Source organism: Blastocystis hominis, assembly GCF_000151665.1.
Source record: "Blastocystis hominis, Singapore isolate B (sub-type 7) whole genome shotgun sequence assembly, scaffold_2".
Lineage (NCBI taxonomy): Eukaryota > Bigyra > Opalinata > Blastocystidae > Blastocystis > Blastocystis hominis.
The window spans coordinates 1,280,444-1,298,131 of NW_013171827.1; the positions used below are offsets into that span (position 1 = coordinate 1,280,444).

The following is a 17,688-nucleotide window of genomic DNA, read 5'->3' on the forward strand; positions in this document are numbered from 1 at the left end:
TAATGGATCGACCGATATCCGTCATCGCGGACTGAGAAGAAGATCGAAGCCAATGCGGATCGATTTGCTGAATGGCCGACTGCGAAGGTGAGGAATAATGATCCACAATCTCGCTCTTTTCGATCTTCCCTGATTTACTAATCTGCAAATGAAGCGTTCCTTTCATCTGATTTGAATTCGAACTCTGTGAATCCGAGTTGGACGCTAAAGTACAAAGCAGAGTGCCTCGATAGGACGAACTCATATGCTGCAACAGAATGTTCTTCGCATCGAAATCGACCAGACTGATCTGCATCGGCGTGTAATGCTTCCCTTCGCCCTTCGGCAGAGCCTTCATTCCGTACTGCGACGTGTAGAACGACACCGAATTGTCCGTCGAGTCGCAGCATCCCATCGTCATCTGACACTTCTGGCCATGCAGAAACGCCAGCGACAGCAGCACCGATCCCGTCAGCGGCTCAGCGGACGCTCCGTACGTCTCGATATACTTCGCGTGCGTTTCCGGTGTGACTTTCTGCAATGTGCAGACATACACAGCGCGCACAGCGTCTCGGTCTTTCCCCACACAAGGGTAGTACCACATCAAATAGTAGTGCACCATGCCCACGGGGATTCGCTCCCCCTTCGCGTTCCGCCGCTCCGCGACAATCACGAACTCGTTCTTCTCGTAGAACGTTCCAGAATAGTCCTGCTCTTTCGAGAACGTGGGGTTGATCGTGTTCACTTTGAGCAGCCACGGAATATCCTGGCGATACGCCCGTCGAAACATCGTGTTGGAGCACACGCCGTTCTTCGCTGCCCAGGCGATGAACTCCTCGTCGACAAACCAATCGTGCGCTTCGCGCAGATCGGCGAAGTCGTTGATGTCGAATCCCTGGAACTGCATTGTTTTCTGGAGAGAACTGTTGGTGGCGCGGTGACTGCTGGAGGAAACGCGGAAGAACTGTTCTTCTTCTTCGAAGATGGGCGGTGCGTGGCTTTGCGTGCCGAGAGAAGGAATGATGAAGGAGGTGTCGCCTCGCAGAGCGTTGAGTTTGACTTCGGATGGAAGGGAGAATGAAGGGGTTAGGAATTGCTGGGCGTAGGCGATGAGCTGGGAGGAAAGCCAGGAAGAGTGAGTGGATGTGGGGCGCAGGAAGGGAATGGCCGCAGAGAAGAAGTTAAAGAACGATTCGAAGTTCTGCAGATTGGGCTTGACGACATAGTAGAACTGGATCAACGACCAGAACACATCGGATGAGATCACCGATTCCTTTTCTGGCTTCAATCTACCATTCATCACTCTCTCTTCCAAACCTACTTATCCAAAATCTCCTTCGGAATCGATCCCGTTGGCTCCTGCTCTTTCGCTCGTCGTTTTCGATTCGGACCTCTTCGCTTCTTCTTCGACGTCGTCGTGTTCCCTCCATTCATCTTCGGCTTCCGATCGTTCTTCTTCTGCGTGTGCGACTTGCAGTAACTCAGATACATAAACTGTCCTCCTTTCTCGTCCGATGTCAGCAAATACCCCGCCTGCTGCGCACAGTACGGATGATACGCGATCGAGCAATGCCGACTGCTGCACTGCACACACCCGCCTCCCTTCACTCCACAAATCGAGCACACCAGCTGCGCGCGCTCGCGCGAAATCCGGTTGATTCCCTCGACCAGCACTTCCGGACCCGTGAAATTCAAAGACAACTCGGGAGTGTAGAATACGCAAATGAGGTGGACGAAGATCCCGTCTTCCGTGCAGTGCATCGCACCGTCCGGCTTGTTACAGATATAACAGTACGTGCTGCTCGGAGCCCTTCCATGAGAACAGACGCTGCACATCCAGTCGCCTTCTGGGAGCGTAGCGATGCCATAGCAGCTCTGATGCACGGCGAGATTGCAGTGGTCGCAGAACACGAGCTGGTCGTCGGGCTCGCTGTATCCGTAGCCACAGATGTTGCACGTCTCTCCTTCCTCTTCTTCTTCTTCTTCGGTTTCTCCGGGTCCCTCGGTCTGGGTTTTCTCTGAGGGTTCGATGGGGGCCTCCACTTCCATGCGTTTATCGACCTCTGGGATGGAGGAGGTATTGCGTGGTTCTGGGATGGAGGAAGCATCGCGGGGTTCTGAGATGGAGGAAGGGAGTTCGGGTTGAATAGATGTGTTGTCTTGAGGATGAGACGATGTGTGATTCGAAGAATGGAAAAAATCCACGATTGTTGGCTGATCCTTGACAGTGGATTCTTTTGATTCCTTTGATTCTTTGAGTTCCTTCACTTCCTTGGGCTCTTTAGATTCCTTGTGTTCCTTTGATTCTTTTGATTCCTTCACTTCCTTCACTTCATTGGATTCTTTTAATTCTTTTGATGCCTTTGATTCCTTTTCAATTTCCATTTTCTTTTCTTCCTGGTTAACAACCTCCGTTTTCATTTCGTTTGTCGCCTTCTCCTTTGTCACAACAACGCTCCCTTCGCTCTTTGCTTCCATCAAAACGCCTTTCTTTTCATTCTTCATATTCTCCTCTTCTCCAGTCTTCTGTCCCCTCCCTTCTTCTTCTTTTTCTTCTTCTCCAGCAGCTTTCTTCCCATTCTTCGGCTCACTCTCGCCCATTCCAGACACCACTGCCTGCTGCTTCCCATCCACTCGACTCTCTTTCTTTGCAGACGCGGAAACAGATAATATCGTTTCAGATTCTTTCAGTTTTCGCTTTTTGGGATGGTGCGGCTGGTGATATTTCACGAGTCGGAGCGATTTCTTTGTGGCTGTATCCTGTGTGTCTGCGTTGGACGCGTGGTGGATTCGGCAAGCAAAGAGATCATCCGAAACAGCGGAGTGAAGTGAAATGTCGGGGAAAAACTCACAAAAACAGATTGGGTGGAACGAAAAATTGCAAGAAGGCGCTCTGCACTTTACTAAAAACCCACTCCGAATGTGGCAATAGAAACAAAGCTCTCTCGATCGGAGCATCAAACGAGAGGATGGTGTTGGAAGTAGTTTCTGTAAAAACAAATCTAGATTGTGCACTCTCTCGCCGCGAATTGCAGAAAAATCTACTGGAGACACCAAAAACAGATTAGCGAAGGACTGAAAGTCGATGGTTACATTTCCTGTCCATTGCTGTGATATTTGTAACGTGTCATATATAGAACGGTACTTGGTGACATACATGTAAAACAGAATAGCGCACTTGCCATGGACCCAATTGTTCCCATACAGCTCTTCGAATTAAAATGCTCACAATGCCTTACTGAACGACAGCGCGGTACCAATTTCTCGGTCACACAGGAAACACTGGCAGATGCCAGGCTTTCCAGAAAGATACTTGCAACGGTCACAAACCCATTCGCTTTCAAGTGTTACCGGAAGACATTCTTTATGGATCTACAACAAGTTAGCATTTGAACCTAATCTCCAAGATAGTTGACAAACAAGACACTTTTTATGTCGCACACATCCTGTTCATTCCAAATCCAAACTCAAACCCAACATACTCTTGTAGAGCACGAAGAACACTGAATAAGCTCCCCCTCCTCCTCGCAATAACAAGATTTGTATTCTATGTCATGCTTCGATTGATTCATAATGATATCAATCGTTTGGATTCTGCTCTGAACGAAATTGAATTGGAGGGAACTTTCCCACCAATTTTCAATATCTCACAATTATTTTCAGATGACAAGAAGTGCCAATTGATAAAGGGAAATACGGCCGATTTCAACAAACAAACAATCTCTAATCTCTTGGAAGGCTAGCAATTAGCCTAGAGAACGCGACCGTCTTCAGCTTTGATTTTATGAAATCGTCAAAATCAAGTCGATGGCAAACCATCAAATCTTCTTCGTAATCACTCGGATAGAGTATTTCATCCAGAATAACAAGCGCATCCCCCGACTAAAGTTCATCCAAAGCATATAAAAAATCTACAACAACCAAGGAATATGCATTGATCATGTCGCTCGCCTCTTGAATCGCAGATCTACGTCTCAACTAGAACGTAGGTTGTACATCTGCTGCAGATTCACTTTGTGGAAGACAAAGAAGGCACTCTTCAACTCTCTCCGATCCTGGAACTCCAGCGCTTTGGAAAAAACGTTCATGTAGAACTCTAAATACTCCCAGTACTTCTGCTCCAGTGACTTTTCTCGCAATAACCGCTGCTCGTTCTCTAGGATGAAGCTTAAAATCGAGACCTACCCACTCGCTGATAGAAGAAAATGTCATCGAGCGCACAAGAATCCTGCGGAATTGGAAGAATTTCATTATTCTCCGTCTTGTAGAATCGAGAAACTTGATTCGTCCTGTTGTTTGGATAGTGAGGCAGGGACGGAGTTTGCCCTCTATAGAGATTGCTGGAAAAGGAATATTCTTGCTTTATTGATATTGCTATTCATCAAAACAACCAAAAGATCTCTACTCTCCTGATCTGGAGGCGTAGAATCTAATAGCTGCTTTATATAAGGTTCCTCCACCAATTCGGATGAATGGGTATCTTCTAAACAAATGGGGCAAGGACCATGTCCCTGTTTTTCATACAACTATGCGTGATTCCATTGAGCAGAGTTTTATACCTCTAAAAACGATGCCTTATCGAAAAACTGCAAATGACGACATCTCTTTCCTCGAACAGGGACGCTGACTTTGGAAAAGGAAATAGGGCATAAGCATGACACAATGCATGCTATATCAACCACATCATCATTCTGATTCATTTCTGCTCTTAGGCCTTTCAGAGATATAACAAACTATGAGAAAGAAAGAAAAATCAGGGTTTTCTCTTCTGCCCAATAGAAAAGAATACAAAATCGAAGGATCATATTGTCGAATACGAGAATGGATTGTACCAATAATATTGCAAAATCAAGGTATGTAAATTGCTCCTAAAAAAGCTACAATTCGTTTCGAAAGGGCGAGGTAATTATTCGATGAAATCACTCACTCGTAATGCTTCATATCGAGAACCAGGTCTCAATTACAGAACAGAATAACAAAAACAGAATTGGAACATTTATTTACAAAAGACACCCTATTATTAAGGTCTTCTCTTTCCACCTCAACAAAACCAAGGATTTCGATGTTTTCTAGAATTGCTTCTGCTAGCACTGCCTTCCTGTCGAGACAAGCAACGAAATTTTCTCGTCCGGTGTATGGTTTGAGCCGTTTCGCTAGTCAGTCCTCTCGTGCCTATTCCACGGGGTCCGCTAGTGGTAGAATTCCATCGTGATTGAATAATTCGGTAGCATCTTATTTCCAGTATGGATTTGCTGTTGCCGCTGGTCTTGGCTGCGGTGCGGCTGTTCTTTACGGAAACCGCTTGTTTGCCGTTGAGGCAAGTGTCTACTACACTCTATAATGCGTAGGATAAGGAGCCGCTCCACATTCCTTGTTTGGATCCCCACTGTCCTTGCGACGATGCCAGCCTTCACCCCTGCACGAAGGACCACCATTTCGTCCCTGGTTGCCACGAGCTGAAGATCGTCTCTGGAAACAGCAACCGTCCTCTGGCCGACCGCGTTGCGTCCTGCCTTGGTTTGCACTCTCCCCAACCATCACGTCTAGGCACTGCAGTCACCAATTGCGCCGTGTCCAAATTCAATGACGGCGAGACCTCGATCCAGATCAACGAGAGCGTCCGCGGAAAGGACGTCTACATCATCCAGTCCCTCTGCGCCCCGACGAACGACAACCTGCTGGAGCTGATCTTCCTGATCAGCTCAGCGAAGCGCGCGTCTGCGAAGCGCGTGACGGGAATCATTCCCTTCTTCAGCTACCGCCAGAACATGCAGCGCGTGAACAACCTCCCCGCCAACACCTCCTTCGTGATGAGCTCCGCCGCGGAAGTGGCGAAAATGCTGGAAGTCGTGGGCGTGGACTACGTGGTGCTGGTGGATATGGAGAGCCAGAGCCGCCTCGGCAAGCTGGACGGCGGAATCTTCTCGAACCGCACGCCGGTCGAGGTGCTGGACGCCAGCAATCTGATCATCGATTACTTGAAGGACAAGGTGAATCCGGAGCGCAAGGTGGTGGTGCTGACGCCGCATCCGAAGGATCTGCCGCGCGCGGCGCTGGTGCGGAACCAGCTCGCGGAGTACTACCCGGGCTTGGACATCCGCGCGATGGAGGGCGAGTATATCTCGCAGATTCTCGGCGGAGAGGAGAGCTGGGAGGAGAAGGACATGAAGAACCCGGAGACGCTGAAGAACTGCGATGTGATCATTGTGGACTTCGCGGTGAGCTCGGGCAAGACGATGACGCGATGGGCGAACTTCGTGAAGTCGAAGGGAGCGAACCATGTGTTCGGAGTGGCGTCGCACGGAGTGCTGATGAACCAGGCGCCGAAGACGATTCAGTTGAGCGATCTGGAAGAGCTGATGGTGCTGGATACGGTGCCGGTGCCGCAGGAGAAGATCGATCAGTGCAATAAGCTGCGCGTGATTTCGGTGGCTCCGATGATCGCGAATGCGGTGAAGGACATTCACTACGTGGATAAGGAGAGATTTGTGTTCAAGGAGGAATAATAAAAGAAGGAATTGTCATTTGACGTGTTTGGAGGAAACAAACGAAAACACTAATCAAGTTTACCAGAGCTTACAAGGAGTTTTCGAGAGCGTTGAGTGAAGTTGGAGGAAGCGGGAGGATGGAAATGATCGTCGGAAGAATCGTCGGAATCATGAGAATGATCATCTGAATCGTGAGAATGATCATCCGAATCATCGGAGTGAGCATGAGAATGGCTATGGGCATGATTCTGACTGTGCGAATGATGGAAGGAATGGTTGTGATTGTGTCCATGTTCATGTTCATGTTCGTGATCGTGATCGTGATGCGAATAATTCTCCATAAATGAACGGATCACTCGATTGGGATCCGTTCCAGAGCTTACAAACTTCTCATAATCCTCTTCTCTTCCTCGCGATGTCACCTGCACCACGCTATCATGGATTCCCACCTGCTCCAACAAAGCTTTCACGTTCTTCCACACCTCCATTTCCTTCCCTTCCACCACTAAAATGTGCATCGAACACACCGTTTCGTCTCCCGTATACACGAAAAACTGCGGAGACGCGATTCCTCGCACACCTTCCATCGCGCAGATCGCTTCTTTCACGCTCTGCCAGAGCGACTCCTTTCCTTCTGGGACATAGTGAAGCAGGACACGCGACGAATGATTCACCAGCGGGAATACCGACAGCAGAATGAGAACGGAGATGATGAACGCGCAGATCGGATCGGCGATCCACAAACCGTATTTCTACTCCTCAGCCATCTTGTCAATCCGCACTTGAATCAAAAAGGTGGACAGAATCACGCCGACGGATCCTAACGTATCAGCCAACACGTGCAAAAACACGCCGTGCATGTTATCGTTCTAACTCTCATTCTATTATCCTGCTCTACATGCTCGTGTCCATGCGAATGTCCATGCGAATGTCCATGATCGTGTCCATGATCGTGTCCATGATCGTGTCCTGCATGACTCACATCATGGAAAAACACAAGTCCGATCAGATTGACCAGCAAACCGCCCACCGAAGTCGCCATTAACTGATTGTCGCCCACTTCAGGGGGATTGTGAAGGCGCTCCAGCGACTCCATCGCCACGCTGAAGCCCACGAATACCAGAAACACGCCATTCACAAGCCCCGAAAGCACTTCCACGCGTTTGAATCCGAAGGAATAAGTCGGACTGGATGGCCATTGCGCCATATACGAAGCGATCAACCCGATCACAAGCGCGGAACTATCGAACAACATGTGTCCCGCATCGCTTATGAGTCCTAGACTGTTGTTCCAAAGGCCTGCAAGGGAATCGAGAAGGGAAATGCCCACCGACGACGAGCTCGACGAACATGAAGGCGAGATTAATCGAGAGATAGAGGAAGATTTTCCTGCCCGATTTCGAGGTGAAGACAAAACGAAAAAACTAGTTATAACCGATGCTGACGGAAACGCACGCGAAACATCGAAGAGCCGTTTCGTTCCATCTTTTTTCCCCTTTTCGCCGGTCGGTTGAGGAACAAAAGTCCGATCGAGATCACGACCGAGCAAATCACCGCCGATCGACTCAGCTACTCATCAAATCCGCATCGGATTGGCACCGTGAACTGTCTCTGCATGGTTTCTAGCAAAATGGCGGTTAGAAGGCTGGAATGGTAGCCCACGCGGTTGGTGAGACGCTCCGAAACGGAGCGATTGGTGAGGGAATGCAGGTAGAACATGGCGACCATGCAAGCAAAGGCGCTGATAAAGAGATTGGAGAGCTCGTGGACGGAGGGGAGAGAGAAGGACTGCTTTGTGGAGTAGAGGTAGCAGGCAGCGGTGAAAGAAGAGACCAAATAGCAGAAGAACTGGAGAGCGTAGGGCTTTCCGTTGACGTGGGAGATCTGGTGAGTGATGTAGTTGTAGAAAATGTTCAGAAGGCCTTGGAAAATAATAGTTAGAAAAGATACAAAGTACTTGCAATGATCACACAGACGACGCCATATAATGGTTGGGAGGTCTCGATGAGCTTTAAATCATTCAGTGAACTGTAAATCGATTCTGGGATGTCTTCATGTCAAAAGTAAAAACAAAAGACACTTAATGGCAAACGTGGAAGACCAAAGAGGGAAACCAAGTACCCGCCCAGCGTAATGATCACTCCGATCATGTAAGAGAATCCTACAATCAAGCATGGACCCAAGCATCACGGTTGTTTGAATAACTGTTTGAAAGCAGACCAAAGATAACAAAAACCAGCTTTGGACTCTGCTCGAACAGAACATAGATAAACGGACCGCAAGAGGACAAAGCACTGATCCAGAGATAGACTTGGACCGCCTTAATTGCTCCGCATAGCAGTATCGATTTCCAGTAATAGAACACAGAATGTTCACTGTATCGATTGTCAGTGAAAGATAACACTAGAAATGGCTCCTCCAACAAAAACAATACACAGAAATTGGATACACGACGCAATACAGAGAAAAAGACATTCCAGTTCCACTGTAAAACGACCCGTGTTGACCATCCTCATCAAGTAAAACATCGACCACGTCCGCAGAGCGAACAAGATAAATGCTACAAAGAGATGGACAAAACGACTAGGAATCAGAATCACGCAGCAATTCTACGTTTCCTTTGATTTATATTTTTCTTTCTCGTTATAAAGCATCCCCGATAAAGAAAACCGTTTCGAAAACTCTTTTTTGTCTTAATGTATTTGTCCAGTATTCGATATTAGTAGTTGCCTTTTGGATATTACTGATATTCACGTTATCTTGATTTTTGGGCATATGTCGTGCCCTTACGGTGAAAGGGAGATAACTACACTGTACTTGGTCGAGTATCGAACACAGAAAGCATCCAATAGGATAGCCGATATATTCCATAACAAGGATCGCATCTCAAAAGCACTCTCCACTCAAATTCAAAGAGTACCCATCAAAAACGAATTATTTAATTCAAGAAACAACGAACCAAACCATACAGAATCAAACCAATCCCCCTTCAACCTGACTTTCGATAGTACACTCATTTGTCCCCAAGCGAATTCGGAATAATCCATTCTCACCCCATTCGGAATTCCAACTGTTTACAGCCTTCCAGTAGGCCTCTCCATTTTCCTCTCCCCAACCAATGATCTTCACAGTGTGCAAATTCATGAACTTACCCTCCACATGATGATAAATTCCGCTCTTGTAAGTCATGAAATCTTCATACACTTGGAATGAAGCATCCACAGGACCATTCTCCATAATCTCGTTCTTGATCTGGTCTACATTGTTTTCCAACTGATACACGTTGCTGAACTTGTAGCGGTCCTTCTCATACTCAATGGGATACCCTTCCTGACATGTCGTCTCGCACTTAGGAACTACAGGAGGCTTTGTAGAGCACTGAGGATACTGACCTTCAATCCCATGCGAGCACGGAGGAAACGGGTACGACTTGCACCACTCCGTAGAGTTATACTGTCCTCCCGTTACAACTCCGGTACGACGCAAGTACTCCCAAGCCATGGCACTATAGCCACCTTGGCATTGGAAACCGCAGTCCTTACAACATTCCAACACGTCTTCGGCTGAGAGACGCACCTGGTTCTTTCCCTTTGACTCAATGCAGATACGATCGGTCGCGACTTCCACGACACCAAATGCCCAACATGATGCACAAGAGGACTGATCCCGCACTTCCAAGATTGACGGACACTCCGGCCATTTTTCACTGCTATCAAACTCTTTGGGCAACTCTCTTTTAATTGGTATAGAACGAATTGGAAGCGGTTTCTTGTTTTTCAACGTCCCAATAAAGCTGGAATAATCACGCAACGGAGTGTTTTCATTGGCTACCCACGAATTCTGTTGCTTGTTTACCCTCTTTGCGATCTCCACGAGTCTAGGAGGATGCGCAAAAACCAAAATAGTAAAAAGAAGAACGATTACAGATTTCATTTGATAAACACAGTTCTCACTAGGTAGGAATAGAGGTATCTAGGGAAGGAAGACAGGCGGGTTTGGCTCAGTTGGAAGAGCGCGGGTCTCATAATCCCGAGGTCGTGAGTTCGAGCCTCACAACCCGCATTCTTTTTTCTATTTTCTCAATTGAAATGTTTTGGTTGTGATATAAATGATATGCTTTTTGAGAGTCGTTTGTTATTTTTCTTGATACTAAACTCGAAAAAGGTTGAGAATAGGCGCAACTGTAGGAATGTCAAATGATCTGAATGCAACGTATACTGCAGACATGAGTTGTAAGAGATAAGAATGAAAACGTATTTTATACAAGAAATGGCAATGATTCGCCATTATTGTAGTAGTGCTTTTCACTACTACTATTATAATGTTATTTTTGATCGTGATCATAATGATCATAATGGGTTATTTCTATAATAAATCGAAAGATGGATAGATGTGTAATGGATATTGATGATTCCAAACAAGACAAATTATCGGATACAATATCCGACATTTATAAGCAAATCTAGGGATATTGCACTATAGTGTACTAGTTGTATAACACTGAATGTAACACGCTATATTGTTTTGAAGTTCACACTATCTTTTTGGATCTATTTCAAGATTTTTCCAATCAATATTATTAAGAAAGAAGTGGATCCAAAGAATTGGCATGAACTATAGGTTACATGTGAGTAGATTACATATATTCTTCTTCATTATCATCCCATCAATCCCTTTTTCCACTATCAACTCATAATCTTCTTTATTCCCAACAAACACACAATCTTCATTCATGAATACCAGTCTAAATAGCCAAAAGCACACTCCCCATCGAAAATGCCATCGTGGCCACACCAAAGATCATAAACAGAACAAAATTGTATCTCTGCTCTAATTTCTTCACTGGATCGATTTGCCCTTCTGCCTCCTTGCTCTCTTCAGACTCATTCGGCTCATAGTCGAACTTCGCTACATTTCATTGCATCTCTTCCACGCTCCTACTCACTCGATAGGGCAAGATCGCCTCGATATTCTCTGTGGGACGGCAGGAAATACGCATTCCATAGCGGTTCTTCGCGTTATTGCGAACTCAAAGCCCTACGATGAACATGTTGTCCGATGTCGCTTCACCCCTCGCTGCAGAGAAATAATGCTTCATTATCGATTCATAGAACGAAATAAGTGTAGGGAACGATTGTAAATGATTCTGAAGCTCTGAAGGAATCTCCATGATCTGCGCGAGGTGGGCAAAGAGAACAGCGTCCAGCGAACTCGGCCTACAGTAGATATACAGTGATTATAACAAATTACTGCTCTCCAAATAAGAAGCAAGGCTTGTCTTCTGGTATAGAGGAAATGTGCTGATGAAGCTTCTCGACCATGATTTTGTAAAGATTATCCAGAATTTCGAGTTGCTATGTAGAAAGCAAAGAGAAATCAAACATCTTTTCTTTGAAGAGGGAGAATTACGCCTGTTGACGACTTGACTTTATTCCGCTTTTCTCTGTAAAAAGAACTGCAAATGAGAAGCAAAGAAAAGCAATACTGGTTGTAGGGAAAGGACAGAACAGAATCGTACACAGGCTCAACGAGTTTGCTGGCTTCTTTGCTGTCTGACCACTTATACGAACTCTACTGTCCATAGTTATTGGAAAACCTACGAAGATGGAGTTTGCATAGACCCGGATCAAATAGGAGTACAAAGTGATTTCATTTTTTGTTGACTTCGAGAATTTTTCATCCAAATCGCACACCTACCCCTAATTTATCCAACACACCGCTACTTTCTCCTTTAAGTATTGAAATATGTCTTTGTAACCAAGCACAATGTTGTCCACAGTTAACTGAGGAAGCTCGCCTACAGTCGGAAATCCGTGAGAAACTTCAACCAGTAAGCTCAACAGAGGGATACTCTGCATTTGTCTCCTCGAACGGAATCGACGCAAATCGCAAGTACGCCTAGAGGGAGATGAAGTCGCCAGGAAGTACCTGCACTTCCCACGCATACTCGAACTGAAGCAGAGAGACCGAATGACTCATAAGCAAAAAAGAACGTGTGAAACAAACAAATCCGTACTGCAACTGCAAACTATTTTCCTCCTCATATCTTCGGCTTCGCCGATCTCTTCGGAACGGGCGGAGCTTCCGACGCAGAGCTTCTCCGAGGCGGTAGCGCGGGTGCCGAACTTCGTCGATCGCCATCGGCTCGCGGTTTGGGCGGCGGCGGCGGCGGCGGCGTCACGCTCTCTTTGCGATGAGGCTTGGCCGAGGAAGGAGGCGGAGGTGGCGGCGTGGTGCGTCGCTGCAACTGTCTGGGCTGGGAATTCTGCGGCTTGGGCTGCGGCTGCCTGCGCGGCGGCGGAGCCTGGGAAGAAGACGGGAGATCGACGCGGTCTCGCTTTCGGAGGGAGCAAACGACGAAGAGGAGGAGGATGAGGACGATCACGATCACAACGATGACGATGACCGACGAGGCGGAGAAGTTGATGCCGCTGTGCACGAAGCGGACGGACTGCCCGCTCGGCTCCGCCGTGCTGACGGAGTACTTCCACCCGTTGAGCGTTCCGGTGTAGGAGCAGTCCACGAAGCCCTGGAACCCGCCGATCACGCCTTTCACACGGAACGCGCCCGCGTCCAGCTCCTGCTCGTTCGCGTTGGCGTTCCCCTGGATGTTCCCGACGTTCGACGCCAGCACGGGACGCACCGAGAGCACGGTGACCGCCTTGTTGAACCAGAGATAGTCGATCTTGCTGCTCACGGCGCCCGCGGCGATGAGCTGGCGGTAGGTCAGCTTCAAGGTCAGGTCCGCGACACCCGAAAAACGCTTGAGGTCAAAAGAAATCTCCCCGTTATCTGTTTCAAGATAGAGGATCAAACTGCGGGGCGTCTTTCCCGAAAAGTCAATAAACAAATAGTCGCCGAACGTCCAGTCCTGGAACATCACCGGAAGCTTCTCCCATTTCCCCAGGGAGCGCGGCTGGATCATCGTGGGGAAGCTGAACCGACTGCTGGGAATGGCCGCCGAGGACACTTCCACCTGCTCGTCGTCGATGATTCGGATCGCCAGGCGGTTCGACTTCATCTCGCCCACCAGCTGCGAAAACCGGGCCGCGTACACGATCTCCCCGGCCTTCTTCTTCACCACAAATCCCTCGTACAAACCGGGCAGCGCCTTCGAGCTCAGCGGCGCCACGAGGCTCTCGGTCCCCACGTCCACCGCGAGCTTCTCCTCCGTGCCGTACAGATCCATCAGGAACACTTCCTCCCCCTCGCCCACGTTCAGCTGGCGCGCCAGCACCGCGTCGCCCGTGTGGTACAGCTGGTACGCGCTCGCCGGATCGCCCGTCTTCTTCCGGTACAGCTGCGCGTTCAGCCACGCCGTCGCCGTTCCGGGCGACTCCACCTGCGTAATCCGCACGGTGCAGCGCCCGCGCGTCGTGTCACCGAAGAAGTGCGTCCATTCGTTGCGCTGGCGGCCGGGCAGCGACACCACGGACGAGGACGCCGAGCTGATGAAACTGGACGTGTCGAAGCTGAACACGCGCGGATGGCCGCGGTGGGCCGAGGGCTTCATATAGGCCCAGAAGCGGCGCTCGCCCATGACGCTGCACTCCCAGCCAGTGACGTTGCTGTTCATCACACAGCCGAAAATGTTCGGAGAGAAGGCGAAGGAGGGCAGCGGCGCGGGCTGGTTGGGAGGAATGTACTTCACGTTGGGCGCGTAGGAGTACTCCAGCTCCATGTAGGGAATGTTCTCGAGGGGCTGGACAGGATCGTCGAGCAACGCCTCGTCCATCCAGTCCGTCACGCTGTTGATTTTGGTGATGTGGATGCCGATCGTGCCCAGGTCCGCTTCTTTCGGATGCCACCACACGCCTACGGGGATGACCGAGTCTCCCCAGGAGAAGAGACCGTCCACGCCAGCAGAGAGAAGCAGGCTTAGCGCGCTGTCGTAGCCGCTTTTGTCGACGCGGCCTTGAATGAGACGCACGCCTCGATTGGCGGCTCCCTTCTGGTTGCCCTTCTTGTTGCGGTATTCCAGATAGAACGAGCCATAGTTCACGTTCTCGCTGATCGTGGAACACATGTCGGCACGGTTGTAAGGCACTTCCAGAGTCATCATGTTGTCCTTGTACGGAATCCCACTGATCAAGTCTTCGTCCTTGAAGCGGGGCTCCTCGATTCCAAGGAAGGGACGCGAATAGGGATGATCCCACGCGAACAAGCGAACGGTTTTTCGGTCCACATCTTCGGCTGTTCTGTACCAGAAAGGCTCCACTTTCGACACACTGTAGCGGTAGAAAAACTGGCTGGGGCTTACTACCGTGTCCCAGTAGTTGCCTCCACCCATGATGCTGCCTCCGTCTCCGTAGTTGTTCGGATTCAAATAGTCACGCAAGAAATACGTCGGCTTTTCTTCAGGGTAGGAGGCGTGGTTCATTCCCATGGTGTGGCCGAACTCGTGAACCAGCACCGAGAGGTTGTACTCCCACTTCCACATCTCGTCAGGATCGTTGTTAACGTTGCAAATCGCCCAGTAGTTCCCATTGTTCGTAAAACTGGGAATCCATCCCAAACTTGCCAAACCTGCAAAGCCGCCAAAAGCATCGTTGAAAAACATGCGAGTCATCGAAGACTTGTCCAGACGGGGGTCCAAAGGCTTGCATGCGTCCATCACTCTGTTCATAAAGTTGTGGTAATCATCAGGTCCGTAGCACTCCTCTTCAGAGCAAGGGCAGCATACATTTGATATAACAGAATTTTCCATGTCAAACCGAATCCGGTTTCCGGAGATCAAACGTAGATGGCTGTCCATGTACTGGAAATAGCGACGAATGGTTGCTTCTGACACGCAACCCTCTTGGTTATTACGGTGCTGCACACGATATACCGTTACAACCACTTTCTTTCCAAAAAGGGGGCAATCGTTATAGCTAGTCTTCTCGGATCGTAAATTCAGAGCCTTGACATTAACATCCGGGCTCCAAATAAAATTGTAATCAACTAACGTAAGGTTATACATGTTCAAACTAAACTTGGCCTGAGCATATCCATGTTGAATACTGAATGCTTCAGGATTCGTTACCAATAGAATGTTCCCACCTCGGTTGGCATGCCAATGGCCACGAGTCGCTTGATAGAAAAACAGCTCCTCGTCAAAAACTTGGCAATACGCTAAGGCAAGAAGAACAACAATAAAGCAAGGATTCATAAAAAAGATTTTGATGAATGGCTTTGGCACCAACGGTAAAACGGTCCGGAGGTCAGCCAATCATTTTGCGTCATTTCACAAACAATTTTACTGCGTACAAAAGAATACTTCGCGACCAATACCGCCCAATTCCCACTTCAAGACCTCCCTCGTCCCCGTCCTCGTCCCTTTGCACTTCCTTTCGAACCTCCTCCTCGATGTCCGCCACCTCCTCGATGTCCCGCTGCCCGCGATCCCCCCGCGTTCCTTCTCCCCTGATTTCCAGACGATGTGTGTTTAAAGAAAGCGTGTCCCGCCGGCGTTGCCTTCGCCTCTCTCCCTGCATCACGCATCGGCGCGACGTACTCCTCCGGCGGAATCAACCCCAGCGAATCTCCCTCTATCGTCGCCTAGCCTCACACTCCCACGCTCGCTCCTACCACCACGTCCCGTCCGCCCTCGCGGACCAGCCCAAATCGGTACGAAACGCCCTTCATCGACGCGCGAACCCCGTCAAAAAGCGCGGCTTCTTCTTCGCCCAGCAGGAAACTGCGCAGCCGGTTCCCCGCGGGAACCACGAGCGGCGTTTTGTCCATCTGGAGATAGAAATCCAGGTCGGAGGAGAGCGAGAGGTCGATCACTTTCGCGGAGCACACCGAATCGATTTTCACGGACGGTTTGGCCGCCGATGGAACGCTCTTGCTCGACAAAGAGAGACCGGCGTCCCCCAACGTTTGCGTGGCGGGGGTTTCGCGCCGTTCTCGATGCTCGCGACGCTCCACGACGGGGCGTTCGCGTCTGGAGGGATCGGAAACGGGCTTGTCGAGCTGCTTGGAGGAGCCCCACACGCCGAGCTCCTTCACGGAGGCCTGGCTCCGATCGCCCAGGTCTTTCTTGCGACGGTCTTCGATCGCAGTGAGGTCCAGGTCTTCCACTTTCTTCACTGCCGGGATCTGGCCGGCGCTGCCTTTCGTTGTAGAGGCAGAAATCGAAGTTGATTCAGGCTGCGCTTTGCGATGCTTTTGCTTTACGAAGTCTTCGAAAGAGATGAATTTGGGAGGCTTGCCGCTGGCTTTGCAGACCTTGGAGCGAAATCGGTTGCGATAGCTGAGGGACTCTTGGGCCTTCCAAAGAGCCACCATCTCGGAAACCACTCCGCCCAGCACTTGGATTTTGCCTTGGCGCAACAAACAGCGGCCGTTGTAGAATTCGGGATCTGTGAGAAGGATCTTAGTACCAGGGGGTGTGTCCAACCTATGAATCAACTGCAAAAACAAAACATACCGCAGACTGTTGATCGGTTCATATTCGATAGCATAGAACGATGACACTCCGTCTGTTAACTTCAAGCGGAGCATACGGGGGCACATATTACTCGTTTGATTGATACTTGGTGCAGTAATATTCGAAATGGCTAGGATCTAGTCACAACAGTCGAATTGAAAGCGAAACCTGAAAAATATACTTTCCTGTCTTAACCTCCGTCGCAGCATTCAACGCAGAAGGTATAATTTGCTCTCCATACTCTCTCATATCGGTATTTAGCAAAAAATCGACTGGATTGGACTGCGCCTCCTGCTGCGATAAAAGCTCGATACCCTGTTGTCTATTCTAACACCCCTTCATTGCAAGTACGATAATCGAAATCCAAATTGATTAACAGACGCTAGAGCCGCCATTTCTTTTGGAACAATACTTGGACAGTAAGTGGAGTCATACTAATACTTGTTCTTGGACTTCGACACCAGACAACTTGTCCGAGTGGTTAAGGAGACAGACTCGAAATCTGTTGGGCTTTGCCCGCGCAAGTTCGAATCCTGCAGTTGTCGTATTTTTCCTCCTTTTCCCCTTTCCACTCTGAAGTGAGAGTCATATACCTAGTTTGAACTCGTCTTACAAGCCCGTCTAGCTCAGTCGGTAGAGCGCCAGGCTCTTAACCTGGTGGTCGGGGGTTCGAGCCCCCCGGTGGGCGCTTCTCTTTTCCTTTTCTTTTTTTACATATATATATGTACATTCTGATCATCAATCAATCATAACCACTTTCTCAACCAATACAGACAGACCTCTCGTACATTGCATTACATGTTTGAA

The 17,688-nt window shown here is 48.9% G+C and overlaps 7 protein-coding genes; 1 reads left to right on the plus strand and 6 right to left on the minus strand.

The window, feature by feature from the left end:
* Nucleotides 1-137: 137 nt before the first annotated feature.
* GSBLH_T00006503001 (uncharacterized protein) lies at nt 138-1,815 on the minus strand (the record flags this gene model as incomplete). Its single annotated transcript, XM_013041335.1, has 3 exons — nt 138-312; nt 345-1,268; nt 1,301-1,815. The coding sequence occupies 3 exons, from the start codon at nt 1,813-1,815 to the stop codon at nt 138-140; spliced, it is 1,614 nt and encodes a 537-aa protein (XP_012896789.1).
* Nucleotides 1,816-3,953: 2,138 nt separating this feature from the next.
* GSBLH_T00006504001 (uncharacterized protein) lies at nt 3,954-4,679 on the minus strand (the record flags this gene model as incomplete). The annotated part of the gene is given in 5 exon segments (XM_013041336.1): nt 3,954-3,957; nt 3,976-4,135; nt 4,165-4,353; nt 4,385-4,505; nt 4,539-4,679. The coding sequence occupies 5 exon segments, from the start codon at nt 4,677-4,679 to the stop codon at nt 3,954-3,956; spliced, it is 615 nt and encodes a 204-aa protein (XP_012896790.1).
* Nucleotides 4,680-5,037: 358 nt separating this feature from the next.
* Nucleotides 5,038-6,485, plus strand: GSBLH_T00002819001 (uncharacterized protein; the record flags this gene model as incomplete). XM_013041337.1 has 4 exons in its annotated part: nt 5,038-5,174; nt 5,208-5,300; nt 5,334-5,496; nt 5,527-6,485. Exons 2-4 carry the CDS (start codon nt 5,223-5,225, stop codon nt 6,483-6,485), a joined length of 1,200 nt encoding a protein of 399 aa, XP_012896791.1. The 5' UTR covers nt 5,038-5,174; nt 5,208-5,222.
* Nucleotides 6,486-6,535: 50 nt separating this feature from the next.
* On the minus strand, nt 6,536-7,819 carry GSBLH_T00002820001 (uncharacterized protein; the record flags this gene model as incomplete). The annotated part of the gene is made up of 4 exons (XM_013041338.1): nt 6,536-7,219; nt 7,250-7,336; nt 7,366-7,766; nt 7,798-7,819. The coding sequence occupies 4 exons, from the start codon at nt 7,817-7,819 to the stop codon at nt 6,536-6,538; spliced, it is 1,194 nt and encodes a 397-aa protein (XP_012896792.1).
* Nucleotides 7,820-9,440: 1,621 nt separating this feature from the next.
* GSBLH_T00002821001 (uncharacterized protein) lies at nt 9,441-10,400 on the minus strand (the record flags this gene model as incomplete). The annotated part of the gene is made up of 1 exon (XM_013041339.1): nt 9,441-10,400. One exon carries the CDS (start codon nt 10,398-10,400, stop codon nt 9,441-9,443), a length of 960 nt encoding a protein of 319 aa, XP_012896793.1.
* Nucleotides 10,401-12,478: 2,078 nt separating this feature from the next.
* GSBLH_T00002822001 (uncharacterized protein) lies at nt 12,479-15,618 on the minus strand (the record flags this gene model as incomplete). XM_013041340.1 has 1 exon in its annotated part: nt 12,479-15,618. One exon carries the CDS (start codon nt 15,616-15,618, stop codon nt 12,508-12,510), a length of 3,111 nt encoding a protein of 1,036 aa, XP_012896794.1. The 3' UTR covers nt 12,479-12,507.
* A 395-nt stretch (nt 15,619-16,013) lies between these two features.
* Nucleotides 16,014-17,269, minus strand: GSBLH_T00002823001 (uncharacterized protein; the record flags this gene model as incomplete). XM_013041341.1 has 2 exons in its annotated part: nt 16,882-17,269; nt 16,014-16,851 (listed from the first exon to the last, which is right to left on the minus strand). The coding sequence occupies exons 1-2, from the start codon at nt 16,965-16,967 to the stop codon at nt 16,014-16,016; spliced, it is 924 nt and encodes a 307-aa protein (XP_012896795.1). The 5' UTR covers nt 16,968-17,269.
* Nucleotides 17,270-17,688: the final 419 nt, after the last annotated feature.